We start from the raw sequence: 16,251 nt of genomic DNA, 5'->3' as shown, positions 1-16,251 counted from the left end.
ATTATCATAATGACTCACATTTCCACTACATTTTTCCTCACATATATTTTCTAACTTGTTCTCAAAACAACCCATATGTTAGATATGAAAAATATTTCTGCATTGGATTATTGACGTTACGTAATATTGTATTGTATTGTACTACTACTCCTATTTTGTAAGCTAGAGCACTGTTAATATAATGAGACACAGACTCTCAAACTTTTTGTTTAAGAAATCTAATGGAGTAGTACGTTCTATTTTTTACTTCTCCTGTTGGCTTAAGAAAAAAGCCTCACCAGTGTTTCTAGAAAATTCTAGAACACAGAATGTCAATATAAATATCATGATCAAGGTAATGAATTACTAAATAAAACAACCATCAGAATTCTAGATTTTTGAGAGGTTTAACAATTACTTTCACTAGACATAGAAATAATCTGAGATTATTTCTCCTTTGTTTTCTCCATCCTGTCACTGACTAAAGCCCTTAAGGTGTAAACTCTTCCTTATAGAGCCTTGCACATAATAGGCATTAAGTGAATATTCTGTGGTTGAAAGTATAACTGTGTTGGCAGCTAAGAAAAGAAATGTCTTTAGTGCTAGAAAGAATGCTATTTCCCCCCAGGTCCGGGGTCCTCTGGAGTTCTTGTGCCATGTGTAGGCTTAGGCGACATGTGTAAGTTGGGAGCCCAGGGATCTGGCATTACCTCTCTAGACGTCTAATGCAACTGCTCACCAGGGTCTTCTGGCCTCCTTGAGACACTTCAAGGGAGTAGGAGTTCCAGCCCAGATTTTCCAAGACCCACAGAACTTTCTATCTGCCTAACCCAGAGGAAATACCCTTTTAGTTACACATAAAGGTAGAATAAGCACTTCTCTTCCTCAAACCTTATTCTCTTCTTTGATCTCAGGTCTTTGAAAACCAAAGCCAGAACATCCTACAGGCTATATCAGCTTTCTACTCTGCATGTAACCTGAGGCACAGGGCTCAGTTTGAGGGAAGGAAGGAGAAGGGTAACTTCAGGGAGGAAAATACATATAACAAAGTTCACTGGCCTTAGAAAGCTATACGAAATACTAATCAAACTACCCAGTTCCAATTCACATTGCCACTTTGACCCTGAGAAAGAACTTGGACTTTCTGAGTCTCACTTTCTTCATGTGAAAAACAGAGGTAATAATAGACCCAACAAGAGAGATGTAATGGTCAAATAAGATCAAGCTTATAAAGAACCTAGGATGGCACCTGCTATTGGTAATCACCCATGAAATGTGAGTGGTAGAATTTATGATTATTATTGTTACTAATATTCTTCCTATGAAATAATATCATATGGAAGATATAAGTATTATGACATCAGCAATATATCAGCCCAACATAATAAGACTAAGGCACAATGTCCTGACACCAAAGGCCACTCCCCAGTGTCCCTCCTTCTTGTGCCTCCCCAGGAGCCTGGATGGAGGTGAGGCTGCTGAACGGCACAGGGAGGTGCTCAGGCCGTGTGGAAGTTCTCGTCCAGGGCACCTGGGGGACTGTGTGTGATGATCTCTGGGACCTGGCTGAGGCCACCGTTGTGTGCCGCCAGCTACAGTGTGGCCAGGCTGTGGCAGCCCCCACAGGGGCCCACTTTGGGGCAGGCTCTGGGAAGATCTTACTGGATGACATGCAGTGTGTGGGCAGTGACAGCCACCTGGGTCAATGCCTGTGTGGGGACCAGGCCAGGCACAACTGTGGGCACCTGGAGGATGCCAGTGTCATCTGCACAGGTAAGGAGCTATTTTCTTAACAAGAAGTCACTTCTTTGTTTTCCCTTAGAATAATACTCAATGATTGATTTTACTAAGTATTATATTATAAATAGCACTGTAAATGTTACCATGTTGATTTTTCTTTTGATCATCTGGTGCTGGCAATTCACCAAGTCTCACTCCAGCCATAGAGCCTGAAGCTGTCACTCCATCATACACACTATCAGGTTAGTTCAATCTTTGCCAAAGCAAAAGAACCAAGCAAAAATTTATGTCTCTTTCATAAGCCAAGATAGCACGGCCTGATAGAGCATGGTGTTACTTTTAACCTATCTGTGTCTTTAAATTTATTTATTTATTTATTGAGATGGAGTCTTGCTCTGTTGCCCAGACTGGAGTGCAGTAGTGTGAACTCAGCTCACTGCAACCTCTGCCTCCTGGGTTCAAGCAGTTCTCCTGCTTCAGCCTCCTGAGTAGCTGGGACTACAGGTGCACACCACAACACCTGGCTAATTTTTTGTATTTTTAGTAGAGATGGGGTTTTGCCATGTTGGCTAGCTGGTCTCAAACTCCTGGCCTTAAGTGATCCACCCACTTCAGCCTCCCAAATTGCTGGGATTACAGGCATGAGCCACTGCACCCAGTCATATCTTTAAATTTAAAGTGGAGTTCTTTTAGGTAGGATATACTTGGGTTTTGCTTATTAAAAACCCTATTTGAAAATCTCTGACTTTTACTTGAGGTGTTTAGGCCATTTATATTTAATATGATGACTGGAAGATACAGCTTACTAATTATCAATTGTTGTATAACAAATTACCCAAAATTTTTATTTTAGAATGACAGATATTTATTAGCTCAGTTTTTGTGGGTCATGTATCTTATTAGCTTAGCTGGGTGGTCCTGGCTCAGGGTCTTTCATGAGGTTATAGTCAAGCAGGCAGCCAGGGGTGCAGTCAAGAATAGGGCTTTTTTCCAAGCTCACTCACATGGTTTACTGGTGTCTTCTATTCTTTGTGTGCTCTTTTACTTAGGACTTGAGTTTCTTGATGGCTTCTAACTATAGGCTTCTCTCAATTCCTTGCCACATGGGCCTGTCCATAGGGCTGTGAACAAAATAGAAGCTGACTTCCACCATAGCAAGTGATGAGAGAGAGACAGAGAGAGAGCTCAAGACAGAACCCACAGTCTTATAATTCAATCTCAGAAGTGACATGTCATTACTTTTGCTCTATACTATTGATCAAAAGTGAGTTATTAAGTCCAATCCAAAACACAGGGAGGGAAATCAAACTCTGTCTCTTGAAGGAAGGAATATCAAATAATTTGTGAGTATATTTTAAAAATCACCACTCTTAAGTTTAAATCTACCATTGTGATATTTGTTTAAATTTACCGTTTTGCTAATTGTTTTCTATTCATTCTACCTGTTCTTTTTTCACCATGTTTTTGTCGTCTTCTCTCTTTTTTTTTTTTTTTTTTTGAGATGGAGTCTTGCACTGTTGCCCCAGCTGGAGTGCAGTGGCCCAGTCTCAGCTCACTGCAAGCTCTGCCTCTTTGGGTTCATGCCATTCTCCTGCCTCAGCCTCCTGAGTAGCTGGGACTACAGGCACCCAGCTAATTTTTTATACTTTTAGTAGAGATGGGGTTTCAGTCTTTTTCTTCTTCTTTTTTTTTTGAATTTATTGTTCCATTTTGTCTACTTTTTTGTCTGCTAGGTATAATTGTATTTTAAGTGGTTACTTTAGGATTTATAATAAACATCTTTTCTATGTGGCATCTTGTTTCTTCTGCCTGAAAGACTACCTTTAACACATCCTGTAGTGCAGGTCTACTGGTGACAAATTATTTCACCTTTTCTGTGCCTGAAAGCATCTTTATGTCATCTTCATTTTTTAAAGATAATTTTCCTGGGTATAGAAATCTAGGCTGACCTTTTTGTTTCAATGCTTTAAAGATGTTATTTCGCTGCTGTCAGAATTTCATTCTTTCTGTCAAGAAGTCTATTGTCATTATCACCTTTTCTCTGTGTATACAATGTTTCACTTCTGGCTGCTTTTAAGATATTCTATTTATCATGAATTCTAATCTATTTGGTTATAACGTAACTTGGGATAGTTTTCTTCATGTTTCTTCTGGTAAGAGGTCATTGACTTTCATGAATCTGTGGTTCACAGGATTTTTTTTTTTTTTTTTGAGACGGAGTCTTGCTCTGTCGCCCAGGCTGGAGTGCAGTGGCGGAATCTCGGCTCACTGCAAGCTCCGCCTCCCGGGTTCACGCCATTCTCCTGCCTCAGCCTCTCCGAGTAGCTGGGACTACAGGCGCCCGCCACCACGCCCGGCTAATTAGGATTTTTTAAATCAAATTTAGAAGTTTATCTCTTCAAATATTTTGTTCCTATCTTTTCTCCTCTCCTTTATGGACTCCAATTAAACATACTTTAGGTTACTTGAAGTTGTCTCACAATTCCCTGGTGCTCTGCTCATTTTTTTTAGTTGTTTTTTTTTCCCGTGGCTTTTAGCTTTGGCTGTGTCTTCAAGTTCACTTACTTTTTTCTCTGCAGTATCTAATCTGCTGTTAATCATATCCAGTGTATTTTTCATCTCAGGCTTTATTGTTTTCTTCTTGAGAAGTTTAATTTGGGTCTTTTTTATATCTTCCATATCTATACTTTCCATGTTCCATCTTTCCTCTACCTTCTTGATTGTATGATATAATTATTGTTTTCATTCTCTAGTGTAAAACTTATATTATTTTTACCATTTCTTGGTCTGTTTCCACTGATTTATTTTTCCCATCATGGGTCATAGTTTTCTGTTTCTTTACAGCCTTGGCAATTTTCTATTGGATGCCAGATGTTGCCATTTACCGTTTTGAGTATGAGTTATTGTTTATTCTCAATCTTACTTTAAATCACTCAAGTTACTTGGAAACAGTTTGGTCCGTTTAAGCCTTGTGATTAAGTTCTGTCAGGCAAGAGTAGAGCAAACTTTAGTATGGAGCTAATTTTCCCCACTACTGGGAAATATCCTTCTGATTACCATACTGAATGCCTCATGGATTGCCTGGTTTCACATTGGCTGGTAGGAAAAGGAACATTCCCATCCCTGTGCAATCACCAGAAATTGTTCCCTCTACTCCTTTTAGGCAATTCTTACCTTGGTCTTAGATATTTGCTCCACACACGTCTGCTGATTAGTACTCAGATAAAAACTTGAGAGAGACTCTCTGAAAATCTCTGGAGCTCTCTCTGTAGGCAGAGAGGTGAGCAACCTCCAGTACTCCCAGTGAACTCTAGCCACTTTGTTTTCCCTGAATTTTCAGATCTATCTTTTGAAGGAGTCTGCCAGGATCCACCTGGGTTCCCCTTCACTCTGTTGTGCACTGGAACTCTAATTAATAACCTAGGGTAATTATAGGACTCCCCATGTTCATTCACTCTCTCTTAGTGATTGCTCTCCTGTGCTGCCTGTTGTCCAAGATCAGAAAGCCATAATTTAATGTATTTTGTCTGATTTCTTAGTTGTAGAATGGTAAATCTGTACCCAATTATGGCAGTTTTCTATTGCTGCCATAACAAACTGCTATAAACTTAGCAGCTCTAAACACCATCAATGTGTCATTTTTATAGTTCTGTAAGTCATAAGTCCAGTGGGCTTAGCTGTTCTGTTTCAAGTCTTAAAAGGAAAAATCAAGATGCCAGTAGAAATCTGAAGGAGAATCTATTTCCAGGCTTACTGGGGCAGTTGGCAGAATTCAGTTACATACAGTTGTACAACTGAGGTCCCTGTTACCCTGCTGACTGCTGGGTGGGAGTTGTTCTCAGATTTTAGAAGCCACTCACATTCCCTAGCTCATGAGCCCTTCATCTTAAAGCTTGCATCAGTGAGTCAAGTCATTTTCATGCTTTTTAAATATCTCCTGCCTCTTCTTCTGCCATACCTCTCTGATTTCAGCCAGAAAAGATTCTCTGCTTTTAAAAGAGAATTAGATTGGATGCACTCAGAAAATCCAAGATAATCTCCCATTTTGTGATCTGTAACCTTCATCACATCTGCAGTCTCTTCTGCCATATCATGTAACCTATTTGTAGATTCCAGGGAGTAAAACATAGACATCTTAAGGAAGTCAATATTTAACCTCCCACACCAGTTACTACATCTGAGATGGAAATCAAAGTCAGATTATTTTGTTATAAAATGTATTAAAAACAATGAATATGTCAAGAATAGTGTAGTGAACAATTGAATACTCACTAGTAGATTCTATCAAGTATTAATATTTATTATAATTTTAGATTTTTAATAAAACAATACAGTAATGAAATGATATTTTATGAGTTAATAGGATATAAATGGGGGCTATCTTATTTTGTTATGTGAGACTCCCATGGTTTAAGCTACTAAGAGTTCAAATAAATTCAGCAAACATCTAGAAATAAACCAAAAGCTTTAATCATTTAACTAAACATATCTGGTTTGTTCCTAAAAGGAATATTTTCCTTTCAGAATTTATTTTATGGGTGTTTAAAGGGTTAGAATGTGCTAACTAGGTGAAAGTTCTAAAAGTACTGGATTTTCCATCCCATTATGCTCTAACTAGTGAGAGATGAATGTGGAAGAATAGAGAGAGTAGATGATCCTCCCTACCTGAATCTGCCTCTTGGGGAGCCAGCCAAAACACTGACTGGACACGTTTGAGCCCAGTCATTCTCTTTGGGCTTGTTGTCAGAAGTTTTCCCTTCCGTGTGTAGCTAGGAGGTATCTAGCAGTGAACAAGGCCTCTCTTTGTTTTATACTTACTCTTCTATTTACCTTCCTGAGTTATGATAAAGGTGGAGGTGAACACACACACACACACACACACACACCACACTTTGTAAAATCACAAATCACTGCAAATTATTTGTTTTTCTGCACTTAGCCAAAACAAATGGGCACATACCTCTGGAAAAATAGATACTCAATTAGTGGACTTTTAGTGCTACAGACAATCCTAATGGCTTTGCAACTTCCAACTAAGAGGTTGAATAGTTGACCAAGTACAAGGTTCTCCACTAGTAGAAGTAGTATGGGGTGGGGAGCTCAACACTCACGGGAAGGGTACAGTGCCCCCAGAGGACAACAGTCACTAGATCTCTCTCTGCAGGGGATTGGCCGGAGCTGCGGCTGGTGGGTGGCTCTGGCCAGTGCTCAGGACGCGTGGAGATTCTCCACCAGGGCACCTGGGGCACTGTGTGTGACGACCTGTGGGACCTGAACGAAGCTGAGGTTGTGTGCCGGCAGCTTGGGTGTGGTCGAGCCATGTCTGCCCTTGGAAAGGCCCACTTTGGCCCCAGCTCAGGAGACATCTTCCTGGACAACCTCCAGTGCGCTGGTGTGGAGCGCTGCCTGGGCCAGTGCACCCACTCGGGCTGGTCAGAGCACAACTGTGGCCACCACGAGGATGCCAGTGTCATCTGCTCAGGTATCTTCTCCCCTCTAATATGGGCACTGCCAGTCTCACAGTGCTTCAAAATCTCCCTGCCAGTGTTCAGAGTCAGCCTGGAACAAAAACAGGATCTTCAAACATTTAGCATTTGATTTTTGCTGTAGCTTTTCTAACTTGATTAAATAGATGAGGTTTTATCTGCTAGCCTCCAGTATAAAACCTCATTTTCTAATTTGGTAGCAAGTATTACCAAAGGTATGTGTGCTTTACTGAAATATGCAAATAACATGTTTAATGATGAGAATTGTTTTAATGATGGGAATAAGGAGCTCATTGAAAGAGGCAGCCTGCAGTAGCAAGGCTAGGGGAGACTTCAGAGTCAGAAGACTTGAGTCTGGCTTCCAGAGCCTGTGCTGACACACAGACTGTGTGTGAGGAACACTTAAACTCTCTCTTAAACATATTGGTAATGCTTATTGCCATGTCCTCACTCAGTCACAACACCAAGGAAATGTGTGCACTCACCTGACTTATTTCAACTGGCTTGTGACAATTTTTAAAATATATTCTGGATTTTCTTGTGTATAAACAGCTACGAGTAAGTTAGCCACCTCTGGAATGTCTATTAATAATCCTTTCTGATAATGAGATGCCTTTTGGTAAACTAACAGCTGTAATACCTGATGTGATTTGAAAAAATCAGTAATCATAACTCAAAGTAGGAGGGCTTGCTGCACAGAGTTGCCCATGTGAGAAGTAACTCAATTGCATGTCAGACCTGCTAACCGTGACCTTTAATTTGAAGTGCATACTTAGAAACATTGTCTTATGTGTTGGTGCATTCATTTGTCTGTTTACCTTGTGACATCTTATCATGGGTGACATGTATCCTAGTGACATCCTCCTGGGTATATATTATTCCCACATCTCAATCTTCCAGAGGATGATTGTCTAAATCTAAGGTCCCCCCGAAGACACCCAAAGTGAAACACCTGCTACAAAATTGATGGTTTAAGTCAGATCATCCCAAATGTACCTTTGCATCTGGCCATTTTTACATAACTCGGTACAAACCAACAACCAGAGAGAAACTTACTTTCATTATCTACAGATGAATCTCCTTCTCCCAGTACTGTTTTTTAAAAGGACTAATCTTTCCCACATCAGATTAATAAATACATATAATGATGGAACTAAAACCTTCATCTTCAGTTGTTAAAGTCAGGATTTCCAAAAAATGCTGATGTACTTATTCTCTCTATAAACAGATGCTGAAGAATCAGTTGCTAACAGTCCAGGTCAGTCACACCTTTTGTCGACGGGAGTTAAATATCAGCTGTTCTTAATTTTGTCCTTAAGCTATTTGTTTTTTCAGTTTTAAGTTCACTCTTTATCTGAACTGCAGGGTTTTTCACACCACTGAGATTCTATTAGAAAGTCTTATTGAAAAATAGTTTTGATTTTTTACATGTGATGATGATGATGTGTGTGTGTGTGTGTGTGTGTGTGTGTGTGTGTGTGTGTGTGAAGTCTATATTTTTTGGAGATGCATGCAGAGTTAAACGATGTTTCATGGCCTTTTCGCATATGCTATTCCTCTGGCTCAAGGCACTTTCCCAGCTCTTCCCCTGACTAGCTCCTTCTCACTTTTTAAAGAAGTGTCCTCCAGCTCTTTCTATTGTCCCCTTCATAGCATCCTGTTTTTCCCCTCTTTGGCCCATTTATCACAGTGTGCAATGGTGCACTGTAGCAGTGCCTGCATTTGACTAATAAGTAGACTCCGGGCTCCCTGAGGACAGAAATCACATCTCTGGTTTAGAGCTGTATCATCAGTGCCTAACATAAAAGACAATCAATAAGTACCTAAAATGAAATGAAATTGACTGAAGACCCCAAAACCTGCAACTCAGGAACACATGAGAAATCTGAGGAACAAGCCCCAAGGCTCAAGGCTGGGGAATGTCCCTCCCTAACCTTCTCTGAGCTGCCACTGGTGGACCCAGGCCGGGTCTTTTGGGAACTCACATGCTGTGTCTCTGTCTGCAGAGGACTGGCCAGAGCTGCGGCTGATGGGCGGCTCAGGCCGGTGCGGTGCTCGGGGCGTGTGGAGATTCTCCACCAGGGCGCCTGGGGCACTGTGTGCGACGACCTGTGGGACCTGAACGAAGCCGAGGTTGTGTGCCGGCAGCTGGGGTGTGGGCAGGCTGTTTCTGGCCCTGGCGAGGCCCACTTTGGCCCAGGCTCGGGAGACATCTTCCTGGACAACCTCCAGTGCACTGGGGTAGAGCACTACCTGGGCCAGTGTACCCACTTGGGCTGGGCAGAGCACAACTGTGGCCACCACGAGGATGCCAGTGTCATCTGCTCAGGTATCATCTCCCCTCTCAGCCAGTGATTTCTGATGCTGCAATTGTGACATTTTGAAACTCTGCATCCTGGGTGGCATTTTCATCCATCCATCCGTGTGTCTGCCCGTTTCTCAAGCGTCTCCTTCAGACGCCATGGGCAGCTCTGGAAAGGTTTCTAATTACTTGTCATGAGCACCACCTGGGCATTACAATGTAGATTCTAGGGTCCCACCCCCCAGAGATTATGACTAAGTAGGAAAAAGGCTCTGGAATCTGCATCTTAACAAGTGGTGCAGGGATTCTGCATAAGAAGGGCCAAGGGCAATCCAGCCCTGGCTGCTATGGGACAGAGTTGACCCAGCTGCTCTTCCCCAGCCTCCTAGGCCAAGGACCCTGCCAGAGGAGGGTTGAAGTTGCCCAAGGGGTAATTCCAGTACTCTGGTTTCCTATACCTTGTCACCCCAAATAGAGTAACCTGTCGCCTTTCTTTATGCATTCAGATGGGGAAGACCTACCTCCACCCACACCTCCAGGTATGTCCATATTTTTTTCTAATTCAGGCAACTTACTACTACTACTACTACTAATAATAATAATAATAAAAGCAGCAAATACTTACAAGTATTTGCTGTAATAAGTAATAAGTAAGGACCAGGCACTGTTCTGAGCCCTTCACATATATAACTCTTTCAATCCCCACAATAGCCCCTTGAGGCAGGTTCTTGGATTATTCATATTTTCCAGATAACCTGAGACATTGAAAGTTAGCAAGGTGCCCAGGGCTAGCCAGGGTATCTGAACCCAAGCTGCCGATGCTCTTGGCCATCAGTCTCATTTACCCATTCCTTGGCTCAGCTACACAAAGACGAGGGGAAACTAGAGTAAATGTGGGGAGACGTTTTGCTCAGATCATTGCTAATCATCAGGACAATCCTGCCAAAAGGCATTATCTATTATATTTTACAGAAGAGAAAATTGAGACACAGAAGGTTAAGTAACTTTCTCAGGATCACTCAGTAAGTTAATGACCCAAATTTTGACACTGATCAGTCTGGCCCCAAAGTACATGCTCTTAGGGATCTTATGACTTTTGCCTCTTTTCAAAGATCTTATAATTGAATTATTGACTAATATTCATCTGTAATAAAAACCAAATATTAGAAAAACCAGACCAACTACATGCACTGTGAATTCTGAAATGATGCTGAAGGTGATTGAAAGGTGATTTCACAGTTGAGGATTAGGGAGATCAAAAAACCTACTGAAGATAACTTGATTAGAAAGTGGCAGGACTGGAATTTACAAAGCCATCTCTCACCCTTTGAATGCACCTGGCTGTCCCCTACACAGCCTCAGTGAACACAGATAAGCCATCAGCCATTGGCAGAAGCATCTCTCTTGGGCACTTGCCTGGAAAAGACCTCGATGTGTCCTGGTGTTCTTGAGGGAAGGCCAGCTTTACCTATTGGTACCATGAGTGAGAAGGGAGGGACTGTCTAAAGTTAAAGGGCCATGGTTAGGGTCAAGGGCAGTGGATATTCCAGTGAAGATCATCTGTAGTTTTCTCATTTTATGGACAGCAGGGAAATGAGAAAAATGAGATTGAGTGAAAGGAGCCATTCTGGTTATCTATTGCTCACTGAAACTTAGCAATATAAAGTAACCACCATTTAGATGTACATTATGTCTTTGAGGGTCAGGAATTCAGGCAGGGCTCAGCTGGCAGACCCTTCTGCTCCATAGAGCATTGAGCAGGGTTGCTCAGTGGAGTTCATCTGATGACTGGTCTGGAGAATTCAAGACAGCTTCACTCATACAGTTGGTGCCTTTGTGGGGTCAGCTGGAAGGAAAAGCTCAGCCACAGCCCTCTTCCTTTTTAGGTGGTCTCAGGTTACAAGAAGTCTGACTACCACGCTGAGAGACCATGCACACTCAGACTTCTTTTTGTTTGTTTGTTTATTGTTTTTTGTTTTTTGTGGTTTTTTTTTTTTTTTTTGAGACAGAGTTTCACTCTTTTACCAAGGCTGGAGTGGAGTGGTGCTATCTCTGCTTACTGCAAGCTCCACCCCCCAGGTTCAAGCAATTCTCATGCCTCAGCCTCCAGGGTAGCTGGGATTATAGGCATCATGCCTTGCTAATTTTTGTATTTTTAGTAGAGACAGGGTTTCACCATGTTGGCCAGGCTGGTCTCAGGTGATCAACCCGCCTCGGCCTCCCAAAGTGCTAGGATTACAGGCATGAACCATTGCACCTGGCCACACTCAGACTTCTTGTAAGGTGGCTTAGGGCTGCATGAGCGAGCCAGTGTTCCCAGAGATGGAAGGTGGAAGCCACCAGTCTCTTAAGGTGCAGAGCCACTCCCACCATATTCTGTTGGTCAAAGCAGTCACAGAACCCACCAAGGTTCAAGAGAGGGAACCTAGACCCCACCTTGTGACAGGAGGCATGTCTAAGAATTTGTGGCCTTCTCTAACCTGCCACAGAACCATAGAAAATATTCACTCAGCACCTTCAGTGCAAACTCTCCTCAGTTTGCATTAAGTACATTGATGTTTCTAAGGAAACCCTTTACATTTCACTGACTTGTAGATAAGACTCAATATTTTCATCTGGATGTCATCATTATCTGCCTTTTTTCCCTTTCAGGTTCTTCTACAGCTTCTCAGGATCACATAAAAGGTAGTCTTTTATTTTAAATTGAAATGCTCATTCCATGTGAAGAGAACTGTCATGGCAAATGCTGGGCAGTGTGCCCAGGACATAGCACAACAGAGCCTGGCACAGTGTGGGCAAGGGATCTGCTTCTCTGCTGCCACTCTATGTAATATACTCTGTAAAAAATACTGACTTTACAACAAAAGGATCAGACTGGGAAGGGGGATGTGTATCTGCCCAGGTCAGACATCTGGCCCATACTCAGCCTTCCCTCTTTGGGTACAGTCCTGTAGAAAGCACCAGCTCATTATCCCTTGCCACGTGTAGAGATTTCAGAAGGTCCAGCTCCCAGAGGTTTCAGTGTCAGCCTGACCTGGCCTCATTATTGTAGCTTACAAACGCGGTCAGTGATAAAGCTACCAGATGACTAGGAGCATCATCGCTTCCTGCCATCCATCTCCGGAAAGACGAGGAATCTGTGGGATTCTGGGAGGATCACAAGTTGGCCAAGAGGAACAGAAAGTAGAAAAATTAAGCAACTTCATAGTTTAGGGACAAGGTCAATAAAGAATGTTGTACTTTCACATTTTCTCCAAAATAATTTTGTGTGAAATCTGCTTTCTTTGTGTGAAATCCTGTTTTAAATACATACATGTATGTGTATGTATCTATCTATGCTAATATGACAACATACATGAAAGTATTAGATTTCACTGTTATTTGTTTAACCCTTATAAATCCAAAATCCTGCAAGTTCCAGTCTCAGACTAAATACCTGAGTTAAAGGAAACATAATCTACCCAGTCAAAGCGAGGAAGAGTACTTAAAGAAGGTGCTGGTCATAACATCCCCTGACAGATCAGTGTCCTTTTCCCTTTACCTACAATTCATCAGAATCCAAAGTTGTCCTAGAACCTCTTGCTCCCCAAACCTCCCCAAACTCTCCCCTTTCCCAAGCACATGTGGCCTCTGTTTCTTCATCTCTCCTTCCAATCTCACATTACTCTGTCCCTCCCCTGCAAGCAGAACCCCTACTTTAGAGAGGGGGAGAAAACTGTAAGCAGAAAGGACAAATTGCACATTTTCTTTATCAGGTGCTGAGAGAAAGAGAAAAGCAGGGAACATTCACACATTAATACTTTTTGCTTCATCAGAATTAGATTGAATAGACTCTCTTTCCCAAGAAACATTTAAGCTAAAGGTCTGCTCAGACAGCCTGTGCATGCCCACCCAGGCCAGTTGGTGCCCAGTTCCACCAGACCACTGCATGTAAACTGGTCTTTATTAGGATTACACAATGATGCCAAATGGACACATTCTAACACCATTTTTCCTGTTGTTTCAGGAGGAAGTAACTCTTGTGGAGGGGTCATTTCTAGTCTCTCTGGCTCATTTTCTAGTCCACAGTATCCAGAAAACTACCCAGCAGACATCCAGTGTGTTTGGGAGATCCACATGGATACACAATTTCGCATAGAACTCATAATTCCAGGTTTGAAGTAAGAAAACTTTTAAAGAGAACGTTCTATGTAAATAAGAATATTGATTTGTGAAACCATATTAAAGGTATTTCTTTTAGTGGGAAACATTTAAGAGTGAAAGCAGAAGAACCCAACATTCTATAGTCTTTCCAAGTCAAATTTTGGGTTAGCTTTGTAGCACTATCCAATGAGTTACTTCTTAGTTGAAAAATTCAGTAAGTGATTTGTTAGCATATTTTGGTAGTGTTTATTTATTTTTCTAAAAATATCACAAAAATCCTCAATAGTTTTGCCCTTATTGCGCACTGGGTATCAATATTTGTCCTCTTAGACTTTCTTATTTGAATCCAAATTTTAAACAGTAAGAGAATTTTCATACACACATTAGCCAAGTACTCCAGCTTTGGGCCCTGCATCTTCTAAATGTTCTGCAAAGTAAGAGGAGACATTAGTGTCATTGCCTTATCTCTGACATAAAGAGAATAAACGTTCCAAAGTCACAGACATTTTTATCTCGATGACATAAAATAACAGCTGATGTTTTAATGCTAGCCCAGACTTTGTATGCTTTGTCATATTCCAGGGTTATACAGTCCAAAGATAGATGTCTTTATCATCTCCATTAGAGATGAGGAGCCTGAGGCTCAGAGAGGATAACTAATTTGCCCAAGGCCAACCCACCTAGATCTGTCCGATGTCAATGCCCCATCTGTTCACCAATATGTGGGTCTGTAAAAGAGTCTGCATGAAGCCCTTCTTTTTGTGCATGACACACATCATGTTACAAACACAGCAAGACTGTAGAATTCCATGATCATTAGCTCCAGGCATGCATTGAATTGTGTTCTGTCATGACTATACCACAGCCATGGATTCAGACATGGACTAAGCCAAAAATGCCTCAGGATATATTTGTTGACTAAAACCTTAGGGACATGATTAGCCACAGTGAGGTAAGGATCTTGAACCCACACCTCTAAATTCTATTATGTTATCCATTGTCTGTTCCTTCAAAATTGCTTCCCCTTACCTTCCTCGTGAATAATTGCCATACTACATTCTTCTATATCCTGCCACCACTTTCATTTTAAAATCAAGTTTTTTCCTACCCAAGAATTCAAGTATGGCAATTATTGTGAAATACAGAAGTAGGAAAAATCTGGCCGTGATGTCTGTTACATGCTGATCTTTGGGGTGATCTGACTGTTATGAATTTAGTTGCAGTATAAATTAGTATTTCCTAATGTCCTATGTAGGTTGTGATTGGCCAAAACCATTATAATTTTTAAACTTCTGTTACGAGATTGTAGCTGAAAGCCCCACACATTCCCTAGCCAAAGAAAAGAGAGTTGTGATAGGTCATCTGAAAAAATTAATTAATATTTTACATTTCAGTGTGCAATTTAAATATAATCCAAATATTTAATCTCTATGATTGTCACACTTTTTTAGCATTAAATTTTAGGAAGTTTCTAATCTGCCACTACCCCTCCATGTCTATTCACCCCAGGTTGGAAGATATCCTTGGATGTCCCTATGACTCCGTTGAAATCTTCAATGGTCCTAGGATTGCCTCGCTCTCCGTGGGGAAGTTCTGTGCCCCTGAAACTGTGATATTCTTCTCCTCCTCACACATCATGACAGTGGTGTTCCAAAGTGATTCTGTGAAAACCAACACTGGCTTTTATGCTCTTTTCAATGCCATTCCACAGAGTGAAAGGGAGTCAGGTAGGAAACTTCAAGTAGTTTTTGGTGGTTAAAAGACAGACAGATTCTAACTTCGGAGTTTCCTTTGCCAGTAGAGCCCTAGGATTCAGTCTTTTGAGACCCCCGCACTTAGCTTCATTAACTCTGCTCCATAGCGGCTAGATTTTCCCACCATGGTGGCCACATGGGAAGCTACAATGAGGCAGTCATGTGCATTCTGTGTGTGAGTGGCCAGGCTGCTACTGCCTGCAGGGAAAAGCTGGGTGCTATAAACCGTCTTGGGGCTGCAGCCACCCTCCGCAGCCTCTTGGGAACTGTCCGGAGTGCCGGAATGTGGAAGTTCAACACTGGTATGACAAGACTCCACTTCCTCTACAAGCTGGCCCATTTTATACCTTGCATACATTGAAACCTAGTCTCACCCAAATGAGAGGCTTGGGGATTCCTGTTAGGCATGACCCTGCAGGCAGCCATGACCCTGCAGGCAGTCATTCCAAAGCCAGGTCCAATTTGCACCCTGCAAGCACACTGCCTGCCAAGTGTGAGACTTCTGATGCTGAGAGGCCCCTACAGAAACCCCAGAAATTCTTTTAGGCCACCATAAAGCCAGATAGTCCCTGGGTGTGGTTTGGGATTTGCTTGTATCTGAATAAGGGAATTCCTTGTATATTTCATCCTCAAAGCAATGTTCGAAACTCTGCCCTGGAGAAGCAAGGTAAGCTCCAACATTTGAAATCCAGACACTCATTAACTCAAGACCAGCATTAGCCATTTAACAACAGTTACAGAGGTCATATTATATACCAGGTCCAGTTGTAAGTGTGGGAGCCCAGTACAGCTCCCTGCCCTCATGGAGTTTAGTATGGACGTGGGTAAGTGAGAGAGGATCAAAACA

The 16,251-nt window shown here is 41.8% G+C and overlaps 1 protein-coding gene across 1 annotated transcript in view; it reads left to right on the top strand.

Moving 5' to 3' along the window:
• LOC116810343 (deleted in malignant brain tumors 1 protein-like) overlaps positions 1-14,275 on the top strand; it is a 40,526-nt gene extending 26,251 nt beyond the window's left edge. Inside the window, 8 exon segments of the mRNA XM_058437007.1 lie at positions 1,435-1,752; positions 6,884-7,201; positions 9,212-9,252; positions 9,255-9,534; positions 10,014-10,046; positions 12,160-12,192; positions 13,514-13,667; positions 14,233-14,275. Coding sequence (XP_058292990.1) covers positions 1,435-1,752; positions 6,884-7,201; positions 9,212-9,252; positions 9,255-9,534; positions 10,014-10,046; positions 12,160-12,192; positions 13,514-13,667; positions 14,233-14,275 — 1,220 coding nt within the window.
• The last annotated feature ends 1,976 nt before the right edge of the window (positions 14,276-16,251 follow it).

The sequence above is a fragment of the Hylobates moloch genome, unplaced genomic scaffold, assembly GCF_009828535.3.
Source record: "Hylobates moloch isolate HMO894 unplaced genomic scaffold, HMol_V3 SCAFFOLD_3, whole genome shotgun sequence".
Classification (NCBI taxonomy): domain Eukaryota; kingdom Metazoa; phylum Chordata; class Mammalia; order Primates; family Hylobatidae; genus Hylobates; species Hylobates moloch.
The sequence above is the reverse complement of the archived record's forward strand: the minus strand, read 5'-3'. Positions and strand labels throughout refer to the sequence as shown.